The 27736-nt window shown below is 29.2% G+C and overlaps 1 protein-coding gene across 1 annotated transcript; it reads right to left on the bottom strand.

Annotated features, from left to right (window-relative positions):
* Positions 1–90: 90 nt before the first annotated feature.
* Positions 91–27536, bottom strand: LOC136990428 (clotting factor C-like). The gene is made up of 18 exons (XM_067288815.1): positions 27417–27536; positions 27206–27319; positions 26970–27096; positions 25538–25662; positions 23305–23382; positions 21414–21504; positions 19720–19859; positions 18354–18622; positions 17896–18060; positions 17254–17600; positions 9310–9450; positions 7208–7332; positions 6523–6603; positions 6184–6271; positions 5061–5197; positions 3907–4172; positions 1643–1807; positions 91–670 (listed from the first exon to the last, which is right to left on the bottom strand). The coding sequence occupies exons 2-18, from the start codon at positions 27225–27227 to the stop codon at positions 323–325; spliced, it is 2715 nt and encodes a 904-aa protein (XP_067144916.1). The 5' UTR covers positions 27228–27319; positions 27417–27536; the 3' UTR covers positions 91–322.
* Between the last annotated feature and the right edge of the window lie 200 nt (positions 27537–27736).

The raw sequence follows: 27736 nt of genomic DNA, 5'->3' as shown, positions 1-27736 counted from the left end.
TATTGATAATAACGATAAATAAACAAATATATTAAAATAAACTTTACTTATTTATTTAGTTATTGTTTATTTTTCAGAAAACTGTCATTAATTAATAAATTTGAATTTTGACAGAATTTATAATGAACTTTTACTATATACAGTACTTTATATCATTGAAGTTTGCTTCACAAAAATTTCATGCTAGCACATTCTCAAAATTAATTATAAAATCTCAAATATTTAATCGAAAATATAAAAATTCCTTGAATTTCAAATTGATAAAATTTCATTTGTTTTGTTTTGCGCATTTCACATTTCCTAAATACATTACTAAAAATATTTATAATGATGCATACAAATTAATCCAAACTATAAAGTTTGAGACTTTTGTAAAACCACTAAATTTATTGGGTGTTGCACATCCCGTGCTAGTGCCCCAACTTACAATACCTTCCAGAAACCATCGAATTATTCCATCAGTTTCATACTGAAACACCATTGGTCCACCACTATCGCCGCGACATGTATCTCTTAGACGTCCACCATCTGTGACACCAGCACAAAACATATTTCTTGTTATAATTATGCGATTCTTTAAATTACAAATATGATTAGATATCACTGTTAAATTTGTTTGTTTAAGGACATTTGAAGGTCTTCCTGTTTCATCTCTGCCCCAACCAGAAACCTGAAAATAAAATGATATTTTATGAATTAAATAAAATTAGGAAATTAACAACTTAATTATTAAAAAAAATCCATTTTAAGCAAAATATAACATTTTATTCGTATATCATCATTTGCAAAGAAATAGTACAAGATATATCCTGCAACATATTCTACAATATTCTAATTATTTTACAATATTTTTAAAAGAGGAGGTTTGGGAGAGTTTGGACAATGTTTTAGACCGCAATTTCTCTTGACAAGACAAGTGTTATTTAAGTTACGTATTTATAGGAGACAATGAGAATGTTCAAGTTTATGTGCGGCGTTACCTTAACTGATAGGATTAGGAATGAGCATTATGGGGTGGTTTATAAGTAAGGGACGTTAGAAAGAAGCTTATGGAAATAGATTGCTATTATATAGAAAATAGGCAGCACTATTAGGTTGCTGAAATAATAATTTAAAGGAAAATATATGTAGGAAGTCCAATTTCGAAATCTCGAAAACCAGCCGTATTTTATGAGATAAGTGAAAAAAGGTAGCCCATGATGACACCCGAAAATGTATTACTGTAAAAGCAAAGCCATATTGACCAAATTTGAGTTGTTCCTGTATAGAAGCACTTCGATCTAAACGAACGAGTTAACACACGAATTTTCATTTCGTATTTCGAACTAACCGAATTCCCTAACGTGTAAATATATCAATATCCCGGCCGGGACAAAAGTACGATTACGAACTAACGGAATTTCGAACTATCCGAGTTCGAATTAACGAGGATTTCCTGTATCATCTTAGTTTTACTGTACTTTTTATTTCCTTCAATGTTTTATTTTAATTATACTAAGTTAAGAAAAAAAACTCAGATAAAAAAAAACATTTAAATTTAAATTTAATTATTAATTTCAGATGACGAATATTTAATAATCAATTTTCTATCGCGTTCATGATTAATAGGAACGATTATTAAATACGATGATAGAATACTTACTACTCCTTTTACTCCAGGCTGAATATTATGATCACTAATAGCAGATGTAGTCAAACAAACAGGTCGAATGTATTTAGTTAATGTTAAAGGCTTAACTTGAATAAGAGCGATATCAGCATCTTGTGTTAACCATTGATAGTCAGGATGAATTATTAATCTTTCAACCTATAAACAGAAAAAAAAAAAAATCTCTACTAAACATTTTCATCAAAACATATTCGTATTCCTTGAACTTTGTACAATGCAGAATTTTGCAAAGTTCATGAAATATAAAATGTGCAAAACTTGAGAAATTTTCTTGAGATCGAACTACTGTAGTATGAGTATTGAAGTTTCAAAAATTCTCAAGAATACCTTCATTGATAGAATTAAAATTTTATTTTTTGTTGATCTAATTTACACCAGCAATAAATATAAATAAATATTTAAATAAAAATACATAGTGTATACAGTATTTTATACGTACAGTACGTACAGTACATTGCAACAAGGACAATCTTGCAAAACTTTCTATTTAGCAAGATGAATCGACTTGTTTCTGTTAGCTTTACTATAGTGTTGATGAGATGTTTTATACTATGTTAACTTAATGCTGATCAATATAAAGCTATAGAAAAACTTTTTACTATGGTATAAATTTTCATAGTTAGAAAAAATACGTTAGAACAAGAAAAAAAAAAAGTGAGAATGGAATGGAATATAACATAATTTATAATTCAACGTAATTAGATATTGAGTTAAATTTAAAAAATTTGAAAATATTATAATTTATTATAAACTAACAGAAGTTTTTATCGTCTGCAAAGATGTGAAAAAACGTTAGAATGTAAACAGTTCTTACGGATAGAACTCTTCATTCATATTACATCCATATTAGACGACAGTGTATCAACATAAAAAATACGAATTTAAATCCTTTCCCAATCTTCGTGACTTTTCATGATCAATTCTAATCGTTGTTTCATTCTTCACATCGAAACGTTCGTATGAATGAAAAATATCTTACAGATGTTCTTATTATGGATCTAGTCTGCTGATAAACGATAGATGATATGTGGTAGCCTGCATCAAGGTAAAATGATCTGAATTACTAACAAGTAAGATCAGCCATTCAAACCATTAAATACATAGTAAATCAGGGCAATGATTACAGAATGGCAGATAGCGAAATGATAAAAGCACGAGTCTATCGCTGAGGTGATTTGGAATCGAATCCAGATAGGGAGCTTTCGTGGATAGTCCGACTTGGATATGTCGAACCCTTTAGTCACCATTTGAACAGGCCCACAATGAAACCAAGCCGAACACACGATGAGTACGATTTTAAAAGGACTGCTTAAAAACAGTAAAAAATAACTCTAGATCTGATTAATGATACGTTTAATTGAATTTATGGACACAAAACACCAGAATAGCATGTAAGTGGTTTCGAACTTCTTCGTTGTGTCTATCCATACTGTTTAATTCGTAATGGAGAAGGTAAGCATAGATGAGGGATGCAGAATGATAACTCAATTTTTGGTTAATATTACTCTTGGTGCCAAGATGGCGGCTCGTCTCTGATTCCAGCAAGGAAACAGTGAGACTCACGTTCTAACCTAACCTAACCTATTCTAATAATTTGGTTGCTAATAATTATGGTAATTTATTAGAATAGGTTAGGTTAGGTTAGAACGTGCGTCCCACTGTTTCCTTGCTGGAATCAGAGACGAACCGCCATCTTGGCAACAAGGGTAACGTTAACCAAATTTTTTATTATCTACGAAATATCACGAAAGTCAGATGATCGATATCGTGCCGAACTGTCACACAGAGAAATGAGAATCATAATCTATTATCGAATTTAAAAAAGAAAAATGTAATTTATATATAAAGAATTTAATGATGTCAATATAAGAACAGTATTATAAAAATATGAACATTAAATTTTATGTTAATTTTTTCGAGTATAATAAAACGAAATATATATATATATATATATATATTATGTGTATTAAAGAATAAGAAATGATTTTATTTACCGTATTGTACACCATATCACGTTTATTCAAAGAAATATATTTTGCTTTCATGATTTTTACTAGTTAATTATTTAAACTAACTTAAAAATTATTCCTAATTAAATGGCACTTTAAAAATCGTAAAAGATGTGAAATTATTTAACATTTTATATAAAATAAATAAATAAATCTGAATTATTGCTAATGTGAAAATATATTAAAGATCTAAAACATTTTCCAATTTCTGAAACTAAGTTTACTTACGTCTCTTTCTTCAGCTTCGTTATTATTAATATTACGACGAAGTCTACCAAAAAGTATTTTAAAATAGGATCTGTGTTGTGAGTGCGCGGAATTGGACTCTACCAAGCAATGTGCTGCTGTTAAAACCCATTCTTCTGAAATTAATGATCCTCCGCAAAATATAAAAAATTTACGATCGGCAATTGCAACATGCCAAGGCCAATCTCCTAACTTTGTATTTTCTCCATTTATAATTAATGAAACTTTTTTAGGTGAAATACCACATTCTATAAAATAAAAAAATAAAAATATATGTATATATATATATATATTTTTTGAAAATTAAACAGAACTAATATTTGTTAATGTTATATATATAGTGAAAAAACAATAAAATTATGCAGAATTCTTCAATATTCAGAATATTTTAATATTTTAGCCTACCGCTCTGGGTGACATGGGTTCAAATCCGGAGGAACCGATAAATCCCCAGGAATTTTTCGGGGGATGGTGCGTCCGGATATGTCGACCCAGTCCCTTATCACCGGCTCTTCATTGTGGGCCTGGCCGAATCCATAATGCGTTTGCTAAAAGAGGCCCTCTTAGTGCCCACAGGGCGGAAAGAGTTAACAAAATAGTACACTATTGTCAAAGTATTTTGTACTTTTATTTGCTTGAATAAAAATCACTAAAACATTTTATATTATCATTAAGATCTTAATTCCCTTTAGAACAGTGACTGCTCGGTACTGGACTGGATATTTGCACTGTCCGAATTCATGCTTTTTTATTTTAGAAATAGTACTTTAGGAAAATTTTAGAGAAATCTTATCCTGTACTTTATGAAGCACTCTTTGAGGTAGAGTATTACTGTTGTACAATCAGTTTTTTTCCGAGTTTTACGTTTGTTACAGCCAAAAATATTAAGGTGGTCGGTATTGCACGATTCTCCCCTACACGTTTTTAAAAATGCGTATAAAATATGCATTATCGGACAATCATACATTAATTTACTTGGATGAAAATCGTGTTTGTGTCAAGCTATCTTAGCATTTAAGAAAAAACACATGCAAGTGTATACAAGTCCCAGCCCTTAATTGTTAATTATCTAAAGGTAAAGATTTAAAGAGTTGAATTCACTAAGTCAACAAACGAAACAAACCGAATACACATACCTGGTTTGCATCTTGGTCGAATACCACTCCATTCACCATTTTCCATACACAATCTTTGAGAAACTCCGTGTAGTTTATAGAACTGATTGCAAGAATAATGAATTATAGAATTTGGTGGGTAACCGTTTTTAGAAAAACTAAACAAAATTATAAAATGAATAATATGTAAACGAATATTCAAACTAGATAAAATTAATGTCTATATTATAATTAAATAAAAATAAAATTAATTTTGTTTATTTTATAAAAACATTTATATCAATATATTGCATTTTATATCACTAAATACTCGTATTGTAGTGTAAAATAAGTAAGGTGAATATATGAACGATTAATACGAACAATAAGAATCTTTGTTCAGATAAGCAATTTATAATGAATGCTTTCTGTATGATACATTGAAATCCTTTATATCATAAATGTTTTTTTTTAGAATTTTAACAGTCGTTTATTTACGCCTAAATGAAAATATTTTCCAGAAATATTTTTATTTAAGTACAGGTACTGTACTATCTCAATTACAAAGTGTTGACCAGCTTTTCTCAGTTACTTCTTTTCTAAGCATTTTAAGATTTCTTGTTCTTGTTTACAAGACTTTAATTTAAAATCTAATTCTAATATAAATTATTTATGACTGGCTGCATCATTTATTTGCATCAATATAAGTTAGATACATTAATAAAGATAAATTCTATGGTGGCCAAAAGTCCTGCACCAGTAATTAAAACAACATTATGCTTCAGGTAAGGGTGCTTATGGTGCTGCAGCATCCTTTGATATCAAATCAGTAAGTTTTGTTACTTTAAAATAAGAATAAATATTATGATGCTTATCACATGACTTCAGTTAAGTATGATTATGTAGCTAAAGTAATTGCAGTATAATGTAATTGAGTAACATTCTCCGAAAAACGTGTATTGGCTTTCCCGAATCTGCTTTAAGCAGCATCCATATTCTCAATTTTCTTTGTAAACAAAATTTTAAAATAATATTTGAAAATAATTACAAATGTACTAGTACCTTTCCTCAACAACGTTAAGTGAGGACTCGCTGTACTTATACATGTTTTAATATAATTTAGATCATAAATATGAAAAATAAATATTTAATTTTATTCAATTACCTTGTTGTACCAGAGATTGTGTATTGTATTCTACCATGAGAAAATTCAGAATCATCTCGAGGACAAACTTTATCATTAAATATTGACACTATCGTTAATTGAATATAAATAAATAAGAAAAATTAATTATATATAAATAATATAAAAAATAAATGACAAATAAAATATTTATAGTCTACATTTATTAAAAGATTTTTTTTTTACTTCATGGCTAAAGATTGTATTAACTTAATTTATATTTTAATAATTTAATTAATTTACAATCTAATGACAAATTATTAACATGCATTTAATATTAAACATCGCAATAAATTATTGGAGTTATGAAAAACAGCAAACCTTCTGTACTTGTATTACAAGATGTGCAAATGCACTCCCCAGTATCTCTATTACATTTTTCTCCTTCTTTACAGTTACAAGCTGTAAAAAAAATATTTTAAATATTGATATAATTTACTTTCGAAATAATATTTCAGTATGAACTAACTAAAACTCAGTTTTGATAATTTAAAAAATACAGTACTGTATATTCATAAATAAAGAAAACTCTATTGATGTTTTAGCAAAATATTACGGCAGAAGCAAGAATACAAAATATGAATGTAAAATTTTAATCATAAATTAATATTTTTTATTCATAAATAAATTTTTACTTCATTTTTTTTTTATTAAGAATTTCATTAAATGAGAAAAATTAGAAATATTTAACTCATTCAACAAAGTGTTTAAGTGTAAAATCATACCATTATTTTCGATATTATTTTGTAAAATAAATAATAATACATCACTGAGTTTGTGATAATTTGAATTCGTAAGAATTCGTGCACATTGTTTATAAATATAATAATTGCACAAGTATAAGTAATACTTGTATATTATTTTATATTTATGTTATTATTGTATCGTATTTTGTTGTGCAGATAGTTTAGATTCTTTACTGCTATATGAAAGAAAAAATTTATTAATATTAATTAGTATTATATTCAACAAGTGGAAATTTCAATAATAATGAAAAAATTCTTACTTCCCGTACAAAGTCTTCCATAACGATTTGGTGGACAAGTTATACACGATCTGCTGAGTGGATCACACTCTAAACAAAACTGAAATCTCGAACAAGCATGTTCCCGTGAGATTGGATATTGGCATCTTTTTATAAAAAGATAAGGAATTAAAATAATTTAAAACTACTGTAAATAAGAAACTGGTATAGGCCTACAATTTCAATAAGTATTTCTTTTTTGATAACTTATTGACAGATAAAAGGATTACTGTATTTAAAATATATACAAATAAAAGTATTTCAATTAGTTTTGTAAGATTTTAAAAGACTATTAATTCGTTGATTATTGAAAAATAAACACATAAAATATTATGATTTTATTAAATTTGCAATTAACAGTAAATTACGTTACGTGACGTATCTGTAAGGTAAATGAGGGCAAGATGGTGAACACGTGTAATTATTCTATCAACGAAAACGTAGCGCCTCGTATTAATATATTGTAGTTGTTGAAAGCCATACTTTCTATGTGTGCCGTTTACCGGCAATTGCTTTAAAAATAAGTGAAAAAATCAAATGTTTCTGTTTCTGGCTTTTTGTTTCTTGTATACAATACTATAGAAGCATGAATAATGAGCCTAACTTAATTAATCTGTCTGTCCATTAACGCGGCAGTTAACTTAATTGTTTTTAATTTTAATAACGTATAAAAAATGCAATAATCTTTGATTTAGACGATGTAAATGAAACGTAGAATTTATTCTTAAAGCTAATCCATGTCACACAACATAATTAGAAAGAACGATAAGTTTCATTCGAAATTATTCATACTTTTGCATTATTGGAAGATAGATATTTATGAAAGAATACGCGATAAAATTAAATTAGAATATATAGAATATTCACGAACGAAACTAATTTTAATTGAGTGTCTTGTTAATATGGTGTCAAGCTCCCAATAATGCTATAATTTGCCTATTGCCGTACCGTTTTATCCCGAGATATATTCAAGAAACTTAACAGTTGACTAAATATTTGAAATAATCAACGTATTTTTTGGTTATTTCTTTGGTTTAAAATGGATTGCGATGATAAAAAATAACACCGATTGCTTTCTATGCTGATACAAAATAAATATAAATTACATATCGAATGAATTTTTAGAATTTAACTCAAATAGGAATTAATTAATGATATTTCTTCATTAAACATAAATCAAAATTCAAGTTTAGAGTTTAATTTTAATTTTTAAATTTTACTACATAACATAAACAAATTTTACTACATATTCATAATTTTAAAATTTCAGTAAAAATAATAATAATTTATCAATTGAAAAAAACGTTTGAAATTCAAACAAATACATTTTAATTTTTTTTTTGTGTATTAATATAAAGGGCTTAAGCTCCTGTAGCCTCCTTGTATCTGCCATTCATCCCATAGACTGCCCCTTTAAGCGACTTACATTTCTTAGTACAATAGAGAGTCTTTTATTCGAACACTGGTTATCCGAAACGTCGATTATCCGAACGTTTTCCAGTCCGACTGTGTCGTGCTGAATCGAACTTTTTTGATACTAGATTTACTTCTAAAGTATAATTTTTATGTTTTTATATTTTTTAATATATTTATATTTTGTTTGTACAAAATAAAGAAATAATTTTTAACGATACAATAGCCTCGATTATTCTTATAAAAATTTTCGTTAGGCTTAAAATCGACGAAAATTCAACACGAAACGACTCGCAACGGAGAAAAATTTCAACATGGGACAGGTTAATATATTTTTTCGTACACAATCGGTTATCCGAAAAACCCCAGTCCCCAATTGATTCGGATAAACGACTCTGTACTGTAATTAGAAAAATTTATATAAATTTTACTAGACCGTTCATAATGAAAATATTAATAGTAAATAAAATAACTTCCTATATACTGATTTTTAAATATTGTACAGTACGTTCTAATTAACTTATTTTTTTCTTTACATAGAATCTGACTGTATATTTTGCTACATAGCTTTTCATGAATGACTTCTATTCACGTAATGAATTAATGCACTGATATTTTGAAATCCTGTATTAAGCAATATATGTATAACTTCTAATAATAATAGTGCTTACCGAGCAAATTCAGCTTGAATGAAATATCCTGGATTCCCACAATTACAGGTATATATAACTTTTCGACACTTACCAATCTGTGAAATTTGAGGAAATACTTTCAACAACAAATTCAATGCAAAAATACCTATAAATGCATAGAAATATCAAATTGATACATAAGACAACATATATTTAGAGCTCGACCTTCAACCGTAATAAACTGAAAAAATTCTTACCTTTAAAAATAACGGAACAGTTCTTTATCCTCATGATGGAAATAAATGTTAAAATATCGTTGACCTTCACTTTAAATTTCAGACGAAAATGCAATACTTATTTAAAATTATGGATAAAAATATGTTCTGTGATCAGTTATTCTATTAAAACTACGAATTCAAGCGAAATAAAACAAATAAATTTATAATCAAAATATGAATTTAACCATAAAGTTTAAACCGGTTCATCGAGATGATATTTAATGTTAAAGAGAGAGAGAGAGAAAGAAAGAAAGAAAAAAAAATTAATTTACATTTATATCCAGTTTAATATTCTATTAGACCCCTCTAGAAATAACACGATTTTCTGAGAAGCATTTCAATAAACAGGTTAAATTTGATTCCTTAAAGAAACAGTTCCGGAATGACAAGAAAAACGTAATGTCATTGACTTTTTGATGTGGTAACAAAGTATAATTGATTAATTAAAGAGACCAACTATAGCATAATTATAGCATATTATTATTAATTGTCGATAGTTAGCTAATTCGTTTCTGTTTAAATTTCTCATGAATTAATATTACAGTCAGTGGCTCGTTATCCTATGGGCAAAATGAGTAACTGCCTGGGTCCACCAACAAAACCAAATTTGGAGGTCCCAAACCAATTATTTTTTACAAGAAAATGTTTCCTCCAAAAAATTCTCCCGAAAAAGAAATGTCTGAAGTCAATACTGTACATGGAGCTCCTAATTCAAATTCGCCTGGGCCCCACGAAGCTATAACACATCACTGATTACAGTTTCACAAAAGCGAATTCAGAGAGACCCGAAGAAGCATTAGCTTCTCCGCTTCTTTCTGAATTTGTTTTCCTCCTTCACAAAAATTAAAAAATAAATATAACAAAACAGAAAGGTTTTTATTTCTTGAAACATATTTTTATATGTATAAGTCATTTTATATTTACCTTTAAAGAAGAAACTAATATACAAACTTATTTTTACATTTACCTAATTTTCTTCATTAGGTAAAAAGTAAAAATATTTTAAAACATTTAAATAAAAAAAATCGAATATAAAATAAATTATTATTATTACAACATATTAATTTATTATTATAGAATTAATTTTTACGATATTCTTAATAAAAGACTATAACTTGTTTACAAGTTTTTAGGTCAAATTATAATGATGATGATAATAGTAATTATTGCTTATTAAATCAAAAATAAATCTGTAAATGAGACTACAAAAAAGAGATAATCGAATTAATAAACATGGATTTTTTTTCACATGATATGTTGTTGAGTTGCTACAAATAAAATAAAAGTATAAGCCTGTGTAGGTCTGTATATTATTACAACTTTTTTGTAAAAGCAACTTTAGCGTATGACCATGAAAGATAACGTAGTCAGTTATTTCTGATTATAAAGACAAGAACAAAATTTAGAAAACTCTAAGCGACCAACCTGTTAGACAGGTGCAAAATCCAGAAATAACAACCAGAGGCCAGGACTTTTTAGTGAGTGATTTAGCTTAAATATATTCGGTCCCATCCTCATCACTCGTCTGCTCTATTCAGGACTCGTGATAAAAACTCTTTTGATGTCAACAAAGAAAAGAGTCAAGAATATAGCCTACACAATTAAATAATCTTATAAATTTTTAAAATTAAAAAAAATTATTTTTGTTTCATTTAAATTTGAAATAAATAAATTAAAAAGTAAAATTTATGATGATATTACATTAAGATCTTTGTGCTACCAATTACAACAAAATATTTTATTTTAAGGTCACATTTTTAAGCAATTTTTATAAGTTTTTAAAAATCTTATTCCAAAATAAATTCAAAATAGTATTTTAAATTTTAAATAATTTTAGGTGTAGATCTAAATTTCGAACTTTAGATTTAAATGCATAACTTGTTCAGATTTCAGAATGTACTGTACTTGATAATTTATGTGTAATATGCTTCTGAATGAAATTTTAACCTCCTGAGAACTATGCTTCCTGGAAGCATAGTTCTCAGGAGGTTAAATTTCATTCGATTTATTGCAAGCAATTTACAAAATTAACGTTTCTACGTAAAGTTCACTATACAAATCTTTCGTAACATAGGTAAAATACTAATTTTGGTTCGCACAATCATTTGTATATTTCCTTACACTAGAAATGTTTACTTAAGCTGATATACAATAAATATTCATCTTTTCCAAACTTCTTTATAATTTTGAAATAAACCAATTAATTTAACTTTACATAAACTTGTATAATCTTACTATTACATTTGTACGCACTACTACTTCATCTCTAAATTCTCTACTAATTTCACTCGATATTTCACGAAAAATGCATTCAATAAAGTTTCTAAGTTCAATTTTCTTCAATAGTATTGATGTACGGAAGGGAATGATTCTTTGATTTATTGTTAACGCAATATACCAATTCATTAAAAATGTAAACTCGACACAGTTTCGCTCATTACGCTTGTAATAGCGTTATCTGTCATAAAACACTCAACATGAACGAAGGATGCATAAAACTAAAATAACAATGAATATCACGAATTACGTATTAATACGTGAAATTTTATTTAATTTATTGAAATATTTATGATATACACACACCAATACAATTATTGTAGTTTGAACAGTTCCATCATAAAAATTATATTTAAAACTACTCATAGAAAACAATTTTAAAATAGATTTTATGTAATTACCTAATTTATTGTCATGATAATTCAATCAGTTAATGATAAGTAATATTCTGCGGAGAGGTGACATTTTTCTTGAAACATCTTGGCATAAATCAGAGGAGCAGTAGTAGTAAATCGTTTCGATTCCACCGGTGCTTGAAACATCCTTCATTCCAGGCACAGAATCTCTTCCTGGTTATAAAGTTTTAATATATATTATATAATATAAGAAAGATTAAATATTTACTTAACAATCAGACGAAATTATTTTCATATAGACTCTTTCCATGTGGGCACTAAGATTTTCTTCTTCCAACCCGTAATGGATTACGCTATACCCACAATGGAGGCGACCGAATGAGAATGGTGAGCCGTGGCCCGACGTATCGGTAACAGATGGCTCATGAAAATTTCCTGGAAAGTTACCCGCTCGAATTTGATTCCGGCTCTTCAGAGTCGTAGGCTTCTTTAATTGACTTTGCCATTCGGTGATTTACGAGAGTGATTCGAGCAGTAAGGTAACAAATCTTATTTCACAGGCAGATATAGTGATACAGATTATTATGGCACTGGTACATATTATTTTTCAACATAGTATCATGCTTTTCCAAACATTTATTCCAACGCTATACCAAGGTATCTATGCCGGCAGAGAAGAAATCTGCGTCAAGTCCCTTCAGCCACACCATGATGGCTCGCTGAACTTCCAGATCGGTTTGGAATCGCCTACCGCCCAGATGCTTCTTCAATGGTCCGAAGAGATGGAAATCACAAGGTGCCAGGTTGGGCTATAAGGAGGATGTTACAGTATCTCCCACTTGAAGCACCGTAACAATTCTGGCCTGTCTTTATCGAACTCAGTGCATCAAATTCACACCTGTTTTTGTGACGTAATATTACCACCGTAAACCTCAACAAGTTGACGATAAATTTCTAATGGTGAGTTGTCCTTCACACCGGATCACATTACGCACTTCCACGTTTGACCACGTTTCCGTGAGCGCAGCCATACTGTGAGAGTCTGATGCAACATTTGCACCATCTAACGCCTGTATGATAAATCTGTGGTCTTCTGCTGCTGCCCTAATGAGAAATTCGAACAAGAGGAGGAATATGACACCAATGGGAGTTCTTGTTACCTTACTTTTTGAATCACCCTCGTACTTTAATGTTTTTAATTGCGTTAGCACCAGCGCTATAATCGTGCCAGGATGTACTAGGTCGGTACCCTGATACATTTTCTTAAGCAGAGCGAAACCCTTGAACATCTAAGTTGGACTTTAGACTACGTACAGTACAGTATCTTTGCCAAAAAACTGAGAAAATTACTTATTGCTGTTTACGAACACCGGGCATTTTTAGCGCATTTAAGCCAGAAAAAATTTCAAGGATTTCGACCCGCTCGGATTCGTAGGTTTACACGTTAACAACCTCTGCCATGTACTAGGAAAATTTTGAAAGTAAGAAACTTAAAGGAGTTAATTTTAAAAAGTAAGAATACTAACCTTTCTGAAAATTGCTTCGTTATACACACAGTTTTTCAATTAACTTCCAACAGTCTCCTGTTATCAGTTGAAATAGCAATATCTGAGCATTATCAAAGCATTTATCCGCATATTCACTCAAACAGCTGTAACTCTTATTTACCAATCTGTAAGAATATCTACTGAAATAAAATTGAATATGATAAAATCAATAATAATCGAGTTCCATTTACTTACATATCTCCAGATTTTCTTCGTTTTTTAGTATTTTAGCTTAGAGGAACTAATTTTCAACTGCACTAAACAATTGTTAAAATCTTTTGTATAGCAATCTTTTCGGTAACTTGATGCCAAAACTAAAAAATAAATTAAGTAAATTTCGGGCGAAATAAAATTAGTTTGAATTAATTTCTGAATAATTTACCTATTGATAAAGAAATAAGTGATTTTCATGTTTAATAGCAGCAAGACTTTCTTCTATTGTCAATAAAAGAAAGGCAATTCTAGTAGCTATTTATAAGGCCATATGCATATTTTTAATTGCGTGACAGAAAGAGATTTGTAATTTTGTTCAGATAAACTCAAATTCAACTTAAAATATATTATTTCACTATATTTTGCGTAATTTAAAAGAAAAATTATAGTTACAAAGAAATGTTAACCAAATAGATATCTTGGAATATATTGATTAACAATTCCGATACTATAAATCAGAATCATTTATGTTAAAGTATAATTTTATTACATCTTACACGGAAACGATTCAATTACTTATAGGCCTATTTAATTTCTTAGTGTGTATTAAAATGGAAAATAGAAACTCTGCTGTTACAGCACAATAACGTGATTGTTATTAGGATGCAAATGGGTAAACAATTTAGAATTCTCCAAACCGACTAACTTTAACTGGCGGGGCTTCGGATTAATGGTGATGGTAGTGGCTGCCCGCCTATCACCATGGCAATCACCTTGTCCTACTGTCCGCGAATAAAATTCTCACATTGTTAGACCTACCAATAGTCGGGTGTTCAAGTTTACTCATCGGTTTTTGGTAAGTTTTTCGAGAAATCCATTAGTCGACACCAGTTTTGTGGAGTCGGAGTCCGGAATCGAATGTTTACTATTAGGAAGATGTGAAGTAAAAAAAAAAATACTTTTTTAATTAATGAAGAATTTTGTTAGAAAAAGGACACTTCGATAAATTCAGATATCAAAATGATATTAACCCACGAAGGTCATTTCATAGCAAAATGTTATGCGTATTTCATGCAACATGCTCTTTACTTTCAGAAAATAGCTTTTATTAACTCAAGAACCACCAGTGGCCGAGTGAATAAATCTACTTAATTCTTGTAGTTAGTCGTGCAATCGCTCCTGAAAAGTAAAAACATGGTATCGGTAAACACACAAAAGTAAACACACATACACAGGGCCGGATTATCGAATAGGCAAAGTAGACAAATGTCTAGGGCCCGTAACTCGGAGGGGCCCGGCTTCAGTGCAGAAGATTTCTCTGTTTGAAAACGAGTTAAAAATTATATTTCAGAAATTCGATAGGACAGAAGAGGCTGTATTTAACAATTCTTATCTTACTAAGTCCGCTCGACTAGCCATTACCTAAAAAAAATAAAAAATAAAAAAAAAGGTCAACAGCCACCCGTGCGTCAGCAGTAATGTACAGTACGCCACGGGATCTCTCACGCCGCCTAGAAATATTCCCAGGGCCGCGTAGTACGTAGCGTCTCGTGGTAGTACTGATGTATGGATGGTTATGATTTATTTTCTAAATCTACACTTATACGTCGCGACATCGCATATTAGATACAGCGTTCAAGTTGCTCGAGTGCGAAGATATTACAATTCAATAGTGTTTTATAAAAGAGTTAAAAAGGGTGACACTACGGTATGACTTGGGGTGACACCACGATATCCGCACCGAGTGTCACCCATGCTAGCTACGCTAATGTCACATTATATAAGATTTGTTTAGAAGCAACTTATTTAAATGGGGCCCCAATTTAAATTTTGTCTAGGGCCTGCTAGAGGCTTAATCCGGCGCTGCACATACTGCTTCGAAGCGCCACGCTTATCTTTACCAAAGAGCTCCAAAGAGAACATTTGACTTTAATTTCAATGTCATAATTTTTACTTGGCGCAATAATTTTTTACATCTCAGATGTTTTACTTTAGATATCAATTGTTTTTTCCGCTAATTTGATTAATTAATTTTTTTATTGCCTTTCTATTGGTTTCGTGTTATTTATGACTATTTATTATAGCTTTGTTAACATAATTTGGTCTTAAAACAATCAATAGAAAAACAATAAAAAAAAAGTCTAAGATCAAGATGAAAACTAAGATCAGAATTTAACTATAACAAACTAAAAGATAAAGAGAAAACTACGAAATGTAATTACAGATATCCCTCGTACAACACGGTTTGAAAATTGGGATATCTCAGTACAACACGACTTTTGGTTTCTCTCTAACACGGTTTTGGAAATCCTCCGTACAAAATTTTACAATTTGCCCACGGATTTTAGAATGTTGAAATTTTCAAATTATTTTGTGCTTTTCGTCAGGTTTACTTTAATGAAAGCTGATAGAACAAGGAAGAAAAAAAACTTGCACTGACTTTCCGATCAACCAGTTATCGTTGTCGTCACTTAAGGACTTTTGATTGTGATTGTTAGTTAATTATTGGTTGCTTTAATAAACGTATTCTATTAGTGAGAGAAAAGAATAGTACACTTTTGTTAACTTTTGGAACCTAACACCGTGTTTTGTATTAGTCCTTTGTGTCATATAGCACGTTTTCGTATAACACGGCACTTTTTCGGAACGTGACTACCGTGTTATACGAGGGATACTTATACATCAAGGATTAGCAGATAAAATATTGTATCTTAATATTGTATTTCTTTATATTTTATTGTTTACAGAATGTATGAAAAGTAAAGACTAATTTAAATGATCGTACATTAAATCTCATTTAATTTTTAGGTTTAATTTATTTAGTTTTAGTTTTTATAATAAGTTTTATTTATTTACTATTTATTTAATTTTGCCTGCATTTTTGAATCCTAAATTACAATTTTTCTAATTAATTGCAACATCTATAGAAATTGTTTTAGCGTCGTTTCGCACAAAAGATAAATTAAAATAAATTTAAGTTTGATTTTGTTTGTTTTACAAATTTGTCTGCTTTTTAAAAAATTTTTTAAATTTTAATTTTAAGCGAGTTAACATTAATTGAACTATCGGGCTTCCTAGTACGAGAATTAATATTAAAAATAGGATAATCTGTTTATTATTACGACGAATAAAAAAGTTAGTAATAGCAAAAGTTTAGTAACTATTTTTACCTATGATAGTGCATAAATATTATTAAAAATTCTTTTGATACTGTCTGATCTTTCCAGCTTTTTTCCATCCTAGTGTTGATTTCTTTATTTTTTTTTATAAGTGATTTATACACTGTAGACCATTTAAGAAGTTATTTGTTTATTAATAAATAAATAAATGTCTATAAAATGACTATTTATTTTTTTTTATTACTAAAGGATTCATTCAGTTATGTATAAATGAATCCAATCTATAAACTGAGAAACCTTTGTAAAACCACTAAATCTATTTGGTGTTGCACATCCTTCTGAAGCTCCCCAGCTAATAATACCTTCTAAATACCATCTCATTCTTCCTTCAGTTTGTACTGGAAATACCATTGGTCCACCACTGTCACCTGTACACGCGTCTGTCGTAGGTCTATCACCTGGTGTACCGGCACAAAACATATTTTCTGTTATTTCCAAATTATTAGATTCTCTACAACTTCTTCTAGATATTACAGTTAAATTTGTGACTTTAAGGATATCAGAATTTTTTCCTTTTTCATCCTTGCCCCAACCGGTAACCTGAAAAATAAAAATAAATTTTTTTTTAAGGCTTTCTTTCAAATCAGATCCGCCATTGAGTTAATTTTAAAAATCGCTTCATCATATTCGATTTCTGGTATTTTATCCGCCTCTAGCTGACTCTAATAGTTAATAAATTAAGTTTCATCTCATATACATTATTGTTTCATTTTTGTGAATGGACGAGTAAATCCGACTGCAAAAACTGTAAAAGTGAATTCTTTATCTTCTTTATTACTTTTATTTCAATCAAAATTAACATAATATAACATATTTAATTTAAATAACCACTTACTATTCCTATTCTTTCATATTCAAGATTTCTTTGACTGATGCCATTTGTTGTTAAACAAACAGGCCGAACAAATTGGGTTAATATTAACGGCTTCACTTCCATAAGAGCTATATCACTGTCAAGTGTAACGGCGTTAAAACTTTCATGAATTATTAACCTTTCAACCTAAAAAAAAAGAAAATTTTTCTATTTATGATTTTTTACGATTTTTTAAATATGAAAATTCATCTTCAAGAACTATACTAATAAAAACTAGGTTATTATTTTGAATATTTGGCAAGTGTTTTAATTGATATTAATCATAAGAAACAATTCACGTTTATTTAATCTTTAAAATTTCTGATTTTTGCTGTTTTCTAGTGAATCTTTTTCGTCAAAACTATTTTAAATTAATTTTAAAAATTTAAATAAATCAAGACAGTGTATAATTAAACCAGATGTTTTATTTGATAACTTACATCTCTTTCTTGAACTGTGTGGCCAGACGTATGACGATAAAGCTTGCCAAAAAATACTTTAAAAGCGGAGTTAGGTTGGGCAGTTGTAGTATTAGATTTTGTTACGCAATGTGCTGCAGTTACTATCCATTTTTCTGAAAGTAATGTTCCTCCACAAAATATAAAAGCCGATCCACTGTAAGCGAGTGCTACTTGCCAAGGCCATTCTCCTAAACTTGCCTTTGTACCATTTATGATAGATGGTACTTTATCAGCCGAAATACCACATTCTGTAAAAATATCATTTTACCATAAAAATATAATCAAGAAATAAATATTGTAAAAATATAAAAATTATAGTTTGGATTTGGATTGATTGGATGAGACAACGCAACACATGGGCGATTTGTCAAAAGAATGTGCCTCCCAGGAAGACTTTCTATGGGAAACTGCCCCTTATTCAGATGCTAGATACGAAAAAAATCCCAGAAAGTTCATGACGCCAACTCGTTGGTCAGGTATGAACCCACGATCGACGTCAAAAGCTTCAGTGGTGTTATGGATTCGATCATTGGTGGGCAAAAACGCATAATTGGAGAATGGAGCTAGTTGCATCAATTTTCAAAATAAATTTTTTATATTTATTTTATTCCTATCATGTTTTATTTTATGTTATTTGTGTTATACTTTTTAGTTGAAACTAGCTGAGACGCCTTTACTTCTCTTTCCATCTTTGCCGGCCTTATCTTTTAAGTAATCCTGATTGTTTTTTGAATTGTAGTTAACACAAAACAAATGTCAAACATATTATTTTTTTCCTAAATTAAAAAAATTATTACACATCTACCTATTTTTACGGAATGTACAGTACTTGTATAAGGTATCAAATTACCGAAAAATTACCCATGCATTTTAAACCGATTACAGGTAAATCGGTGAATCAATTTAACAGTAAATATTTTATTCGGTATTTGCATTGTTGACAATTACAATCACTACCGAAGATGATTTCAGATTATCAGTCGAAATAAGAATATTTTTCCCTTTAAAATAGCGTTTACTAATATCAATTTTTGCTGTATTTCGCGCAAATAAGAGCATGTTCTTATGTGTGCCAGTTTGTTTCTGTTTATAAAAACACAACACCACTGTGTCAATGTAAATTAAATGCAAATGTACCGATACCATTATTAAAAATGAAAAAGCGAAAATAAAAATAAAATTCATAAAAGAGTTTTAAAAAATATTGAGCTTTTTTAAAGTACTTTGTGGAATACAGTGCCGATTTTGCCCTATCTATGCTCTTATGTGCACGAAAAAACGGTAGTAAGAGCTCATTAGGTATTATAGTTCTAGATTCAGTTAATATATCAGGTATAAAACAAACCTGGTTTGCATCTTGGATCTATTCCACTCCATTGACCTTCCGATTTACACAATCTTTGAGAACTTCCCTGTAATTCATAAAATGAATTACAAGAATATCGAATAATTGTATTTGATGGAAAGGATCCCACTGGAGTTTGGCTAGAAAAATTTATAAAATTTCAAAAACTTTTAAATTAAATTTTAAAAATTCGAATTTTTATATACTGTACCTATACAGTATTAAAATCAGGCATTCTCCGACTTACGTGAACGCTTTTTATGATAATTTTTATTAATTTTCTTAATATGTTTATACGAGAAAAGTTTCAATAATAAATAATTTAAAATTCAGAAGTCTTTCATATTATCTAAAAATAACATAATAGTTTGTTATGTTATTTTAAAAAATAAATATATTTAATACTTGATTGCTTCTTGTTCTCTCTTATGTTCTTAGAATTAAGTACAAAATTGCTCTGGAAAACTTATCACATTGGAACACCTGTTCTGATGGGAAAAGTAGACTTTATTTTTTATTTTTTTACGAAAGGAAATGCATTTCGGACTATTTTCTCCTAAACAATCTTTAATGTATGTTATGGTAAAACTGGAATGATATCTAATCGTGATCGCTGGAATAATTAAGCATTTAAAAAACGTAGGGTAAAACAAGTGAAATTGTAAAACTGAAAGGGTGAAACTTGCTAAAATATAGAAAAATTGTCAAGTAAAATGGTAAAAAGATAAAATCTTTAAAATAAAATAATAAAAACTGGCTAAAATAAAAGACGTAAATAAAAGACGCTTCAATACACGTTTATCAGATTGGCTGATTGTCATACGGTACAATCACTGTACCGTACAATCGTATGAATGAGAAACGTACAGCGAAGCAATTTACGTCTTTTATTCATCTAAAAAAAAATTAGAAAATAAAGACTACTTTTTCCATTAAAAAAGCGTTCCTGTGTGATAAGTTTTCCATAGCAATTTTGTGCTTAATTTAAAGTATATTATATTTATAATACATTATAAAAAATTATATAGTATTTTCAAGTGATTAGATGCAAATACTAATTCCTTATATACTCGTAGCTATATAATAATCTGAAAATTTCAAAAGTTTCATGAACAAATTAGTATCCATGTGTGTTATGTGTTGAAGACAGAAGATGTTGACAAAAGATGTTGCAATGGATTTTGTTATCCACTGTAGCATCTTTTGCCACATTCATAATCATCATAATGAATGAAATCTGAATTCAACCCTTAAATCATGTAACAGATTGTCCAATAGAAACATACCGAGTCTCGTCCACGAGATAAATACCAAGATTTTGCAATTTCATAGAAACTAATTAGCGTCATTTTGTAATATCTGAAAATACTATCCTTAGATATTGTGATCTATGGATATTATTGATATAATTGGACATGAATGTATAGAAGAAAAAGTTCCTGCCAACTTCGTAGCAGAAATGTCCGCATCTATTTAGTCAGCTTGTTCATTTTCTTCACGAAAATGAACCCTTCAGATAGCCATACTGTAAGATGTATTGCCATGGAGATCCAGACTTCTATAATATTATGACAAATAGTTTGGATTGAAACTTTGTTCTTCATCCCGAATAAAGATGATATATTGAAAGATAAATTTCAGCTTCACTCTAATAAACAAATATTCTATTGTACTAATTAATTATATTTACTTACCCACTTGTTCCAGATATTATATATTCTGTTTTACCACGATGAATTTCTAACCGAGGGCAAAACTTATCTTCTGTTGTTGCTACAGTTGCTGCTATATTTTGTTGAAAAGCATATTTTAAATATAAATATCTGTATGTAAAATACTGTATATCTAAGTATAAGTATAATTTATTTGTAGATAAAAATAGTTACATATACAATTACATAAATATACAATTATAAATTATAATATATATATATATATGTATATACACTAGCAGGTAAGCCCGGCAAAAAATAAGAAGAAACATTAAGATTATTAGCTTATTTCGTACTTCTAACCTTTCTATTGTATTATATTATAGTATTTAATTTATATAACTACAAAAAGTTACCTTACGTAAAGGTTATCACACCAAGTGACCAATCTAACACATTTTAAAAATTCTTTAAATTGTGTATAGTAGAGGAATAAAGAATTTTTTTAAATGGGTTAGATTGGTCACTCGGTGTGATAAACTCTTACGTAAGACAACTTTTGTAGTTATATAAACCAAATAGCATGATATAACAAACATCAAGACGAAAACCATATGAAGAGTTTGGTTATTTTAGACTACCGTTGTGATGTTTATAGCGAGACTCGAATGGTACGAAATGGCCCTTTGTGGTCAAGTAGAAAGCAATTGAAAATGTGATATCTTAAATGTTTTAATATATCGTATTTTTTCTAATATTAGCTCTGATAACAGCCGAATATCACGCGGTAATCTGCCAACCAATCAAATTTCGCGAAAAATAGACCAAATATTTAAACTCGGTGCCCTCGAAAACTACATGAAACATATTTTGTGCTCGCCGGTAATCTTGTATTATACAATTTTCATATTCGAATGCCACCAAACCGATTGTCCGATTGGAAAAAGAGACTGTTGCGGAAGGAGGTTAAAGTTAATTCGACCAAAAAGTAGTGCTTGATCTCCTCCCGGAAGAGAGGATACTCAACGACTACTAATTAATACTGGTCTACTATTCACATTTGAAAAGTGATCCGTGTTAGACAAGTTATGATAGCTCCGCATGTAATCGAAGTTGCTAACCATAACGTCCGAAAGACTTCATATAAGATTTGTTTAAATGAAAATTCCTGTAAAGATGCGAGAATAATTGCTTTTATGTAATCCAATTAAAAAAAAAAAAAACTGGTGAAATCATGATAAAAATAAAACTCAGCTAAAACATCTAGGTAAAAGAAACTTTTGAAAGTTGTGGCATAAGAATTGTGGAGCCAGATTTGACAGTAAGACTCAACATGTAAATAAAGTACACATTACACAGACTAAAACTACGGGAAATTTTGAGTGAAGCAATGTCGCCATGATAATAAATCGAAAAAATAAACATCGGCACAGAAAAAGACTTCGAGCAATACTTTGTACCTTGGAATAGTTGACGTACATTAATTTGGCTGAACTTTAGAACGTCTTAAGCAGTATCAGTGAAAGAAGTTTGCGCAATGGACTTATGAGTTACTAAGGAGAGATGAAATCGGGAGGAGCGGGATATCCAGGTTTCCTAATAGTTAAGCGTGTCCTCGTAAATATCGCATTTATAGAAAAATTATTAGAATTGGTTTGGGTTATTTGGTTACGGCAACGAGACACGTGAACAATCTGCCGAGGAGGATGCATTCCGGGAAGAATTTTATGTAAAGCTGGCCCTTATTTACGTGTTACTAACGTCAAGAACACCAGGAAACTGTACGTGGGTTCGGTGGTTTTATCCACTCAGTTACTGGGGATAGGCCTACTTATTGCCTTCTCAATGTAGAACAAGAAAATTAAAAAAAAAAAAAAAATATATATATATATATATATATATAATTTTTTAAATTTGAATTTAAACAACAAACCTCCACCACAACTACTACTTTTACATATGCATTCTCCTGTTTCTTTATCACACCTTTCTCCGCTTTTGCAAGAACAAGCTGTAAAATAAAACGTTTTAATTAATAAAATATATTTCGAAACAAATGTTTTTAGAATCATATTTTACGGCTTACACAATGCAATTTTATAGAAAAAAAAGACTCAAAAAATTTCCTTGCGTCTTATATGTAAAATTGCGGTCTCCAGTAGGCACGTTTGCATGCATTCATGTTGAATGTTTTAATTATAAATGATTTCTTTTAAACTTTTATTTCCCCTTAAATATGGCTTAAATAAAAGCGTGAGTTATAATTTTACTTTTTAAAACCAGAATACAATAAAAAATTTTGGGTAACGAGTGCCAAAGGCACGTTATGGCTTAAATACACTAAATACCTTTTCTAAATATTTTATGCTGAAATGGGAGCGCGTTTTATATGCTGTAAAATGCGGTTAATTAACGCTCAAATTAATATTTCATTGTCTTAACTGATCAATCTGTAAAATATTTTTAAGAAATATTAAATATAATCTTATACAAATAACAAGCACAAACTATCACAACTATTGATGTATGTTTTTGATAATGTTTACGATTCTCAAAATAGAAACTGCCACCTTAAAGTATACTGAATAGGAATGGTAATGTTTTACTATATAATTATGTTTTTTGAGGTTGAAATTGCATGATACTCATTAAGATCAACCATCAATTAACCTACATGTCTCGCAGAGATATAGTGTCAAATTATGAAATTAAGTTTCTTATTTCCAATAGAGAATTTAGAGATTCGAGGATCCGAAGCAAAATAATAATTAAGAGTTTCATAGTCTACAGTTGAAATGAATTTTACAAATATGAAAATATTTTTCCATATTACTACTGAATAATGAATACTTCAGTAATAATATTATAATACTGTAATTCAAAATATGATAATGTAACCAAAACACTAAAGCAATATGTAAATTACATAATCTAAACCAAATTTTTCCAGATTGCAAAAGTATTTAAATTTATATTATCTATAAATTTAGACAAACAAAACCAGATAGATGTTTAATTTCTCTTTGTACATAAAATACAGAAAATTGTAAGATTTTTCTTTGTTTTATTATAAAATTATTTACAAATTTTTTAATAATTACAAACTTTCAAGAAATAAATTGTTATACAAATGCAGTTATATACAGTAAATTCTCGAAGCAATTTGGTATCTCTTAGTAGTCAAAATCCTAAACAATCGCTTAGTTCCCTTATAGATTAACATCTTTTCGATTATTTTAACCTTAACATCTACAGATTTCAAAGTCTAATTGGTTTGAACGATTTAGATCTATAGTCCTATACTTTTCGCAGGCCACAAAATTTAATTTGCTTTGCTAAATTTTGTAATTTGCTTTGATTACAGAGCCTTTCTGTATCTGTACAAACACCTGCATTAAAGGAACACTAATAACATATAATGCATATGCTTATTATTTATGATATTTGGGCAAGCAGCCGGATGTTAAAAATTGAAATCCGACATATTACGACCGAATCATATCAGAGAGTAAATTACGTTTCCAGACAGAACTTTATCCCAGATTTCTCATGGAATTGTTCAATGAACTTACGCAGTTTCCTTTTTCCCGGTAGCCACACTCAACAAGAGGTAATCTTTCATATACGGATATGCATTTAGGGCATTTTTTGTCTTCCTTCAGTTCAATTTCTTAAGAAGTTCTCATTTAACATCACAAATTGTAAATTGTTAAACTGTTAAATGGAAAATTTTTAATTCGATGAAGAGGGGCAAAACAAAACGCCCGGAATACAGATCTCTTGTTGAACGTGGCTTCCGGAAAAAAGCTACTGCATAAGTTTCATCGATAAACACAAGTAAAAGAAAGTGAATGAAATTATAATGGTATTTATTATGACGCCATACCAAATTACAGAAAATTAATATATAGGAAACAATTTCTTTAAATATTTTACATACGTATATAAAATATTATGAAATACATAAAATATTTATTTAGAAATATTTTATAGAAATACTAGATGAGTTATAATATTTATGAAAGTAAATATTAGTTTATACTATATACTGACAAATTTTCATTCTTAAGAATATTTTTTTAAACCCAATATGTTTTTAATACTGTGTAGGATTTTATAAATATATAAATTATATTTATCATAAATAAAATTAAAATATTTCTTACTTCCAGTGCAATATCTTCCATAACGATTTGGCGAGCAAGTGGCACAGGTATTGCTACTTGGATCACATTCTAAACAATGTTGAAATTTTGTACATGCCTCTTCTCTCGGAATCCAGTAATGACATCTTTTATATAAAATAAACAACTAAAATGTAATATAATTGATTAAATATTTTCATATACAGTGGTACCTTGGTATTCGAACATAATCCGTTCCAGAAAGAGGTTCGAGTACCAATATGTTCGAACTCCAAATCATTTTTTCCCATTACAAATAATGTAAAATAGATTAATGCGTTCCAATCCCCAGTTGATTCGCTAGTATGTTTTTTATTGTTTCTTTATTCTTTAAAATAGTCGATATCGTCGACTTAGCCATAGAATATTTGACAGCAAGATCCGAAACACGCACTCCATTTTCGTGTTTAGCAATGATTTCTTTTTTCAGTTCGATTGTTGTTCTCACTGTTTTCCTTTTCACTTGACCACTTTCACTTTTATTCTTCTTGGGACCCATGTTTAAGGGCTAATAAATCAAAAGAAAAGGATGCTAATTCAAAAAATATAGCACAGCGTAAGTTAATGTGCATGCCAAACAATGACTGTCTCGTAAAGACCAACAACTGCCGTATTATCGGGCTAGCAAATGGCTATAGTAATATTAATAATTTAAGATAATTTGGTACTAGAGTTAGGCGTTAAGCGCCATCTCTTGCTAAATTTAATAATTGGAATTTTAATTAAATAATTTAAATAAATTTAGGCCTAACTGGACTGTCTCGTAACTGACGCCGCCGCCGTGGCGTCGGCGTCGGCGTCGACTTGGCGGGCTTTCCCGTTCGAGTACCAAAATTTTGTTCGGGAACAGGGGCATTTTTTTTCGAAATTTTTGGTCGAGTACCGATTTGTTCGGGCTCCGAAACGTTCGAGTACCGAGGTATGACTGTAGTTCAAAGCATACCACACGACGATAATACAGAGTATGTAATATTTGTAAATTGTACAACGTAAATTGGATAGTTTAATGCTCTCTCCTCTACATTAATAAACGAAGAAAACAAAACATCAAATTAAAACTTATTTTACAAAAATTTTAGACCACAATTTTTCCCTTTAATAAAATGAAAACACTGTATTTATGATACTATTTTATATTATTAATAAGTTATAACAAATGATATTTAAATTTATATTCAATAAACTTGGATTTATGGCAGTATCAAAAACTAATACTATACACTAGGCGTTCGTTAATCCGGCACTTGCGAGACCAGAATTATGTTAGATTATCGAAAATTTCGGATTACCGGGTGTTTTTGTAATTCCGAAAAATATGTTATATGCAATCTTAATATATATCCAGAATATATATAATAGAATATATCTTAATAATTATAATTATATATTCACGTTATTTAATAACAGTACTTACTGCTTGAAAGCTGCCTGAAATGAATATCCTGGATTTCCACAGCTACATGTAAATACAACATCTCTACATTTATCAATGATGGATGAATCAGCTGATACTTGCACTAATTGATGAAATATAAATATACCTACAAATATATTACAAAATATAGTTAATATCTTAATAAAATATATTCTCTACACATATAAATATAAAATTTGACGTTTAAACATAACAGGAAAATTTCAAATTCTTACCGATGAAATTAATGAAATCCATTTTCGATCGTATAAGTTGTTCAATTTAATAGAAGAAAATTTAACCGTTCATTTATCCTTGCCTAAGTTTCCAGCAAAATTACAAAACTTATTCTAGAATATATATATATACCGTATATCAATTTCGAAATTTTCTATGGAAATTGCAATATTCAAAATAACACGATAAAATAATTAATAAGTTACAAACCTGAATGTAAAATACAAGCTTGTTGTTTTGGTGTGTCATTTCTATATAAGTCCACAAAATCAAGGTCTTCAAGTGAAATCAACTAGCAAAAAAAAAAAACCAGTTTTTTAATGTATTCACTTTAGCTTCTTCAAAGAACCTGTTCGAGACATAAAAACATAAAAGGTGATGTCACTGACTTTTGACCTAAGTAAAACAAATAAAAAACTAAATAATAGTTACGTGTGATATTAACTTTTAATATCCATAATTACATAAGTTTATATAACATTTTCGTTTCTTGTGTCTTATAATGTTAAATTTGTATTATAATACAAATT

The sequence above is a fragment of the Centruroides vittatus genome, unplaced genomic scaffold (assembly GCF_030686945.1).
Source record: "Centruroides vittatus isolate TY-2023 unplaced genomic scaffold, ASM3068694v2 scaffold_932, whole genome shotgun sequence".
Lineage (NCBI taxonomy): Eukaryota > Metazoa > Arthropoda > Arachnida > Scorpiones > Buthidae > Centruroides > Centruroides vittatus.
Note: the sequence above shows the minus strand (reverse complement) of the source record. Positions and strands in the feature narration are given on the sequence as shown.

Excerpts from the sequence above, each read along its gene's own strand:
- LOC136990428 (XM_067288815.1), bottom strand. The coding sequence starts at position 27,227 with ATGGATTTCATTAATTTCATCG. Across the intron at positions 27,097-27,205 it reads GGATTTCATTAATTTCATCG|GTATATTTATATTTCATCAA; the intron begins GTAAGAATTTGA and ends ATATATTTGTAG. Across the intron at positions 18,061-18,353 it reads ACACAGTTCAAGAAAGAGAT|GTTGAAAGGTTAATAATTCA; the intron begins GTAAGTTATCAA and ends CTTTTTTTTTAG.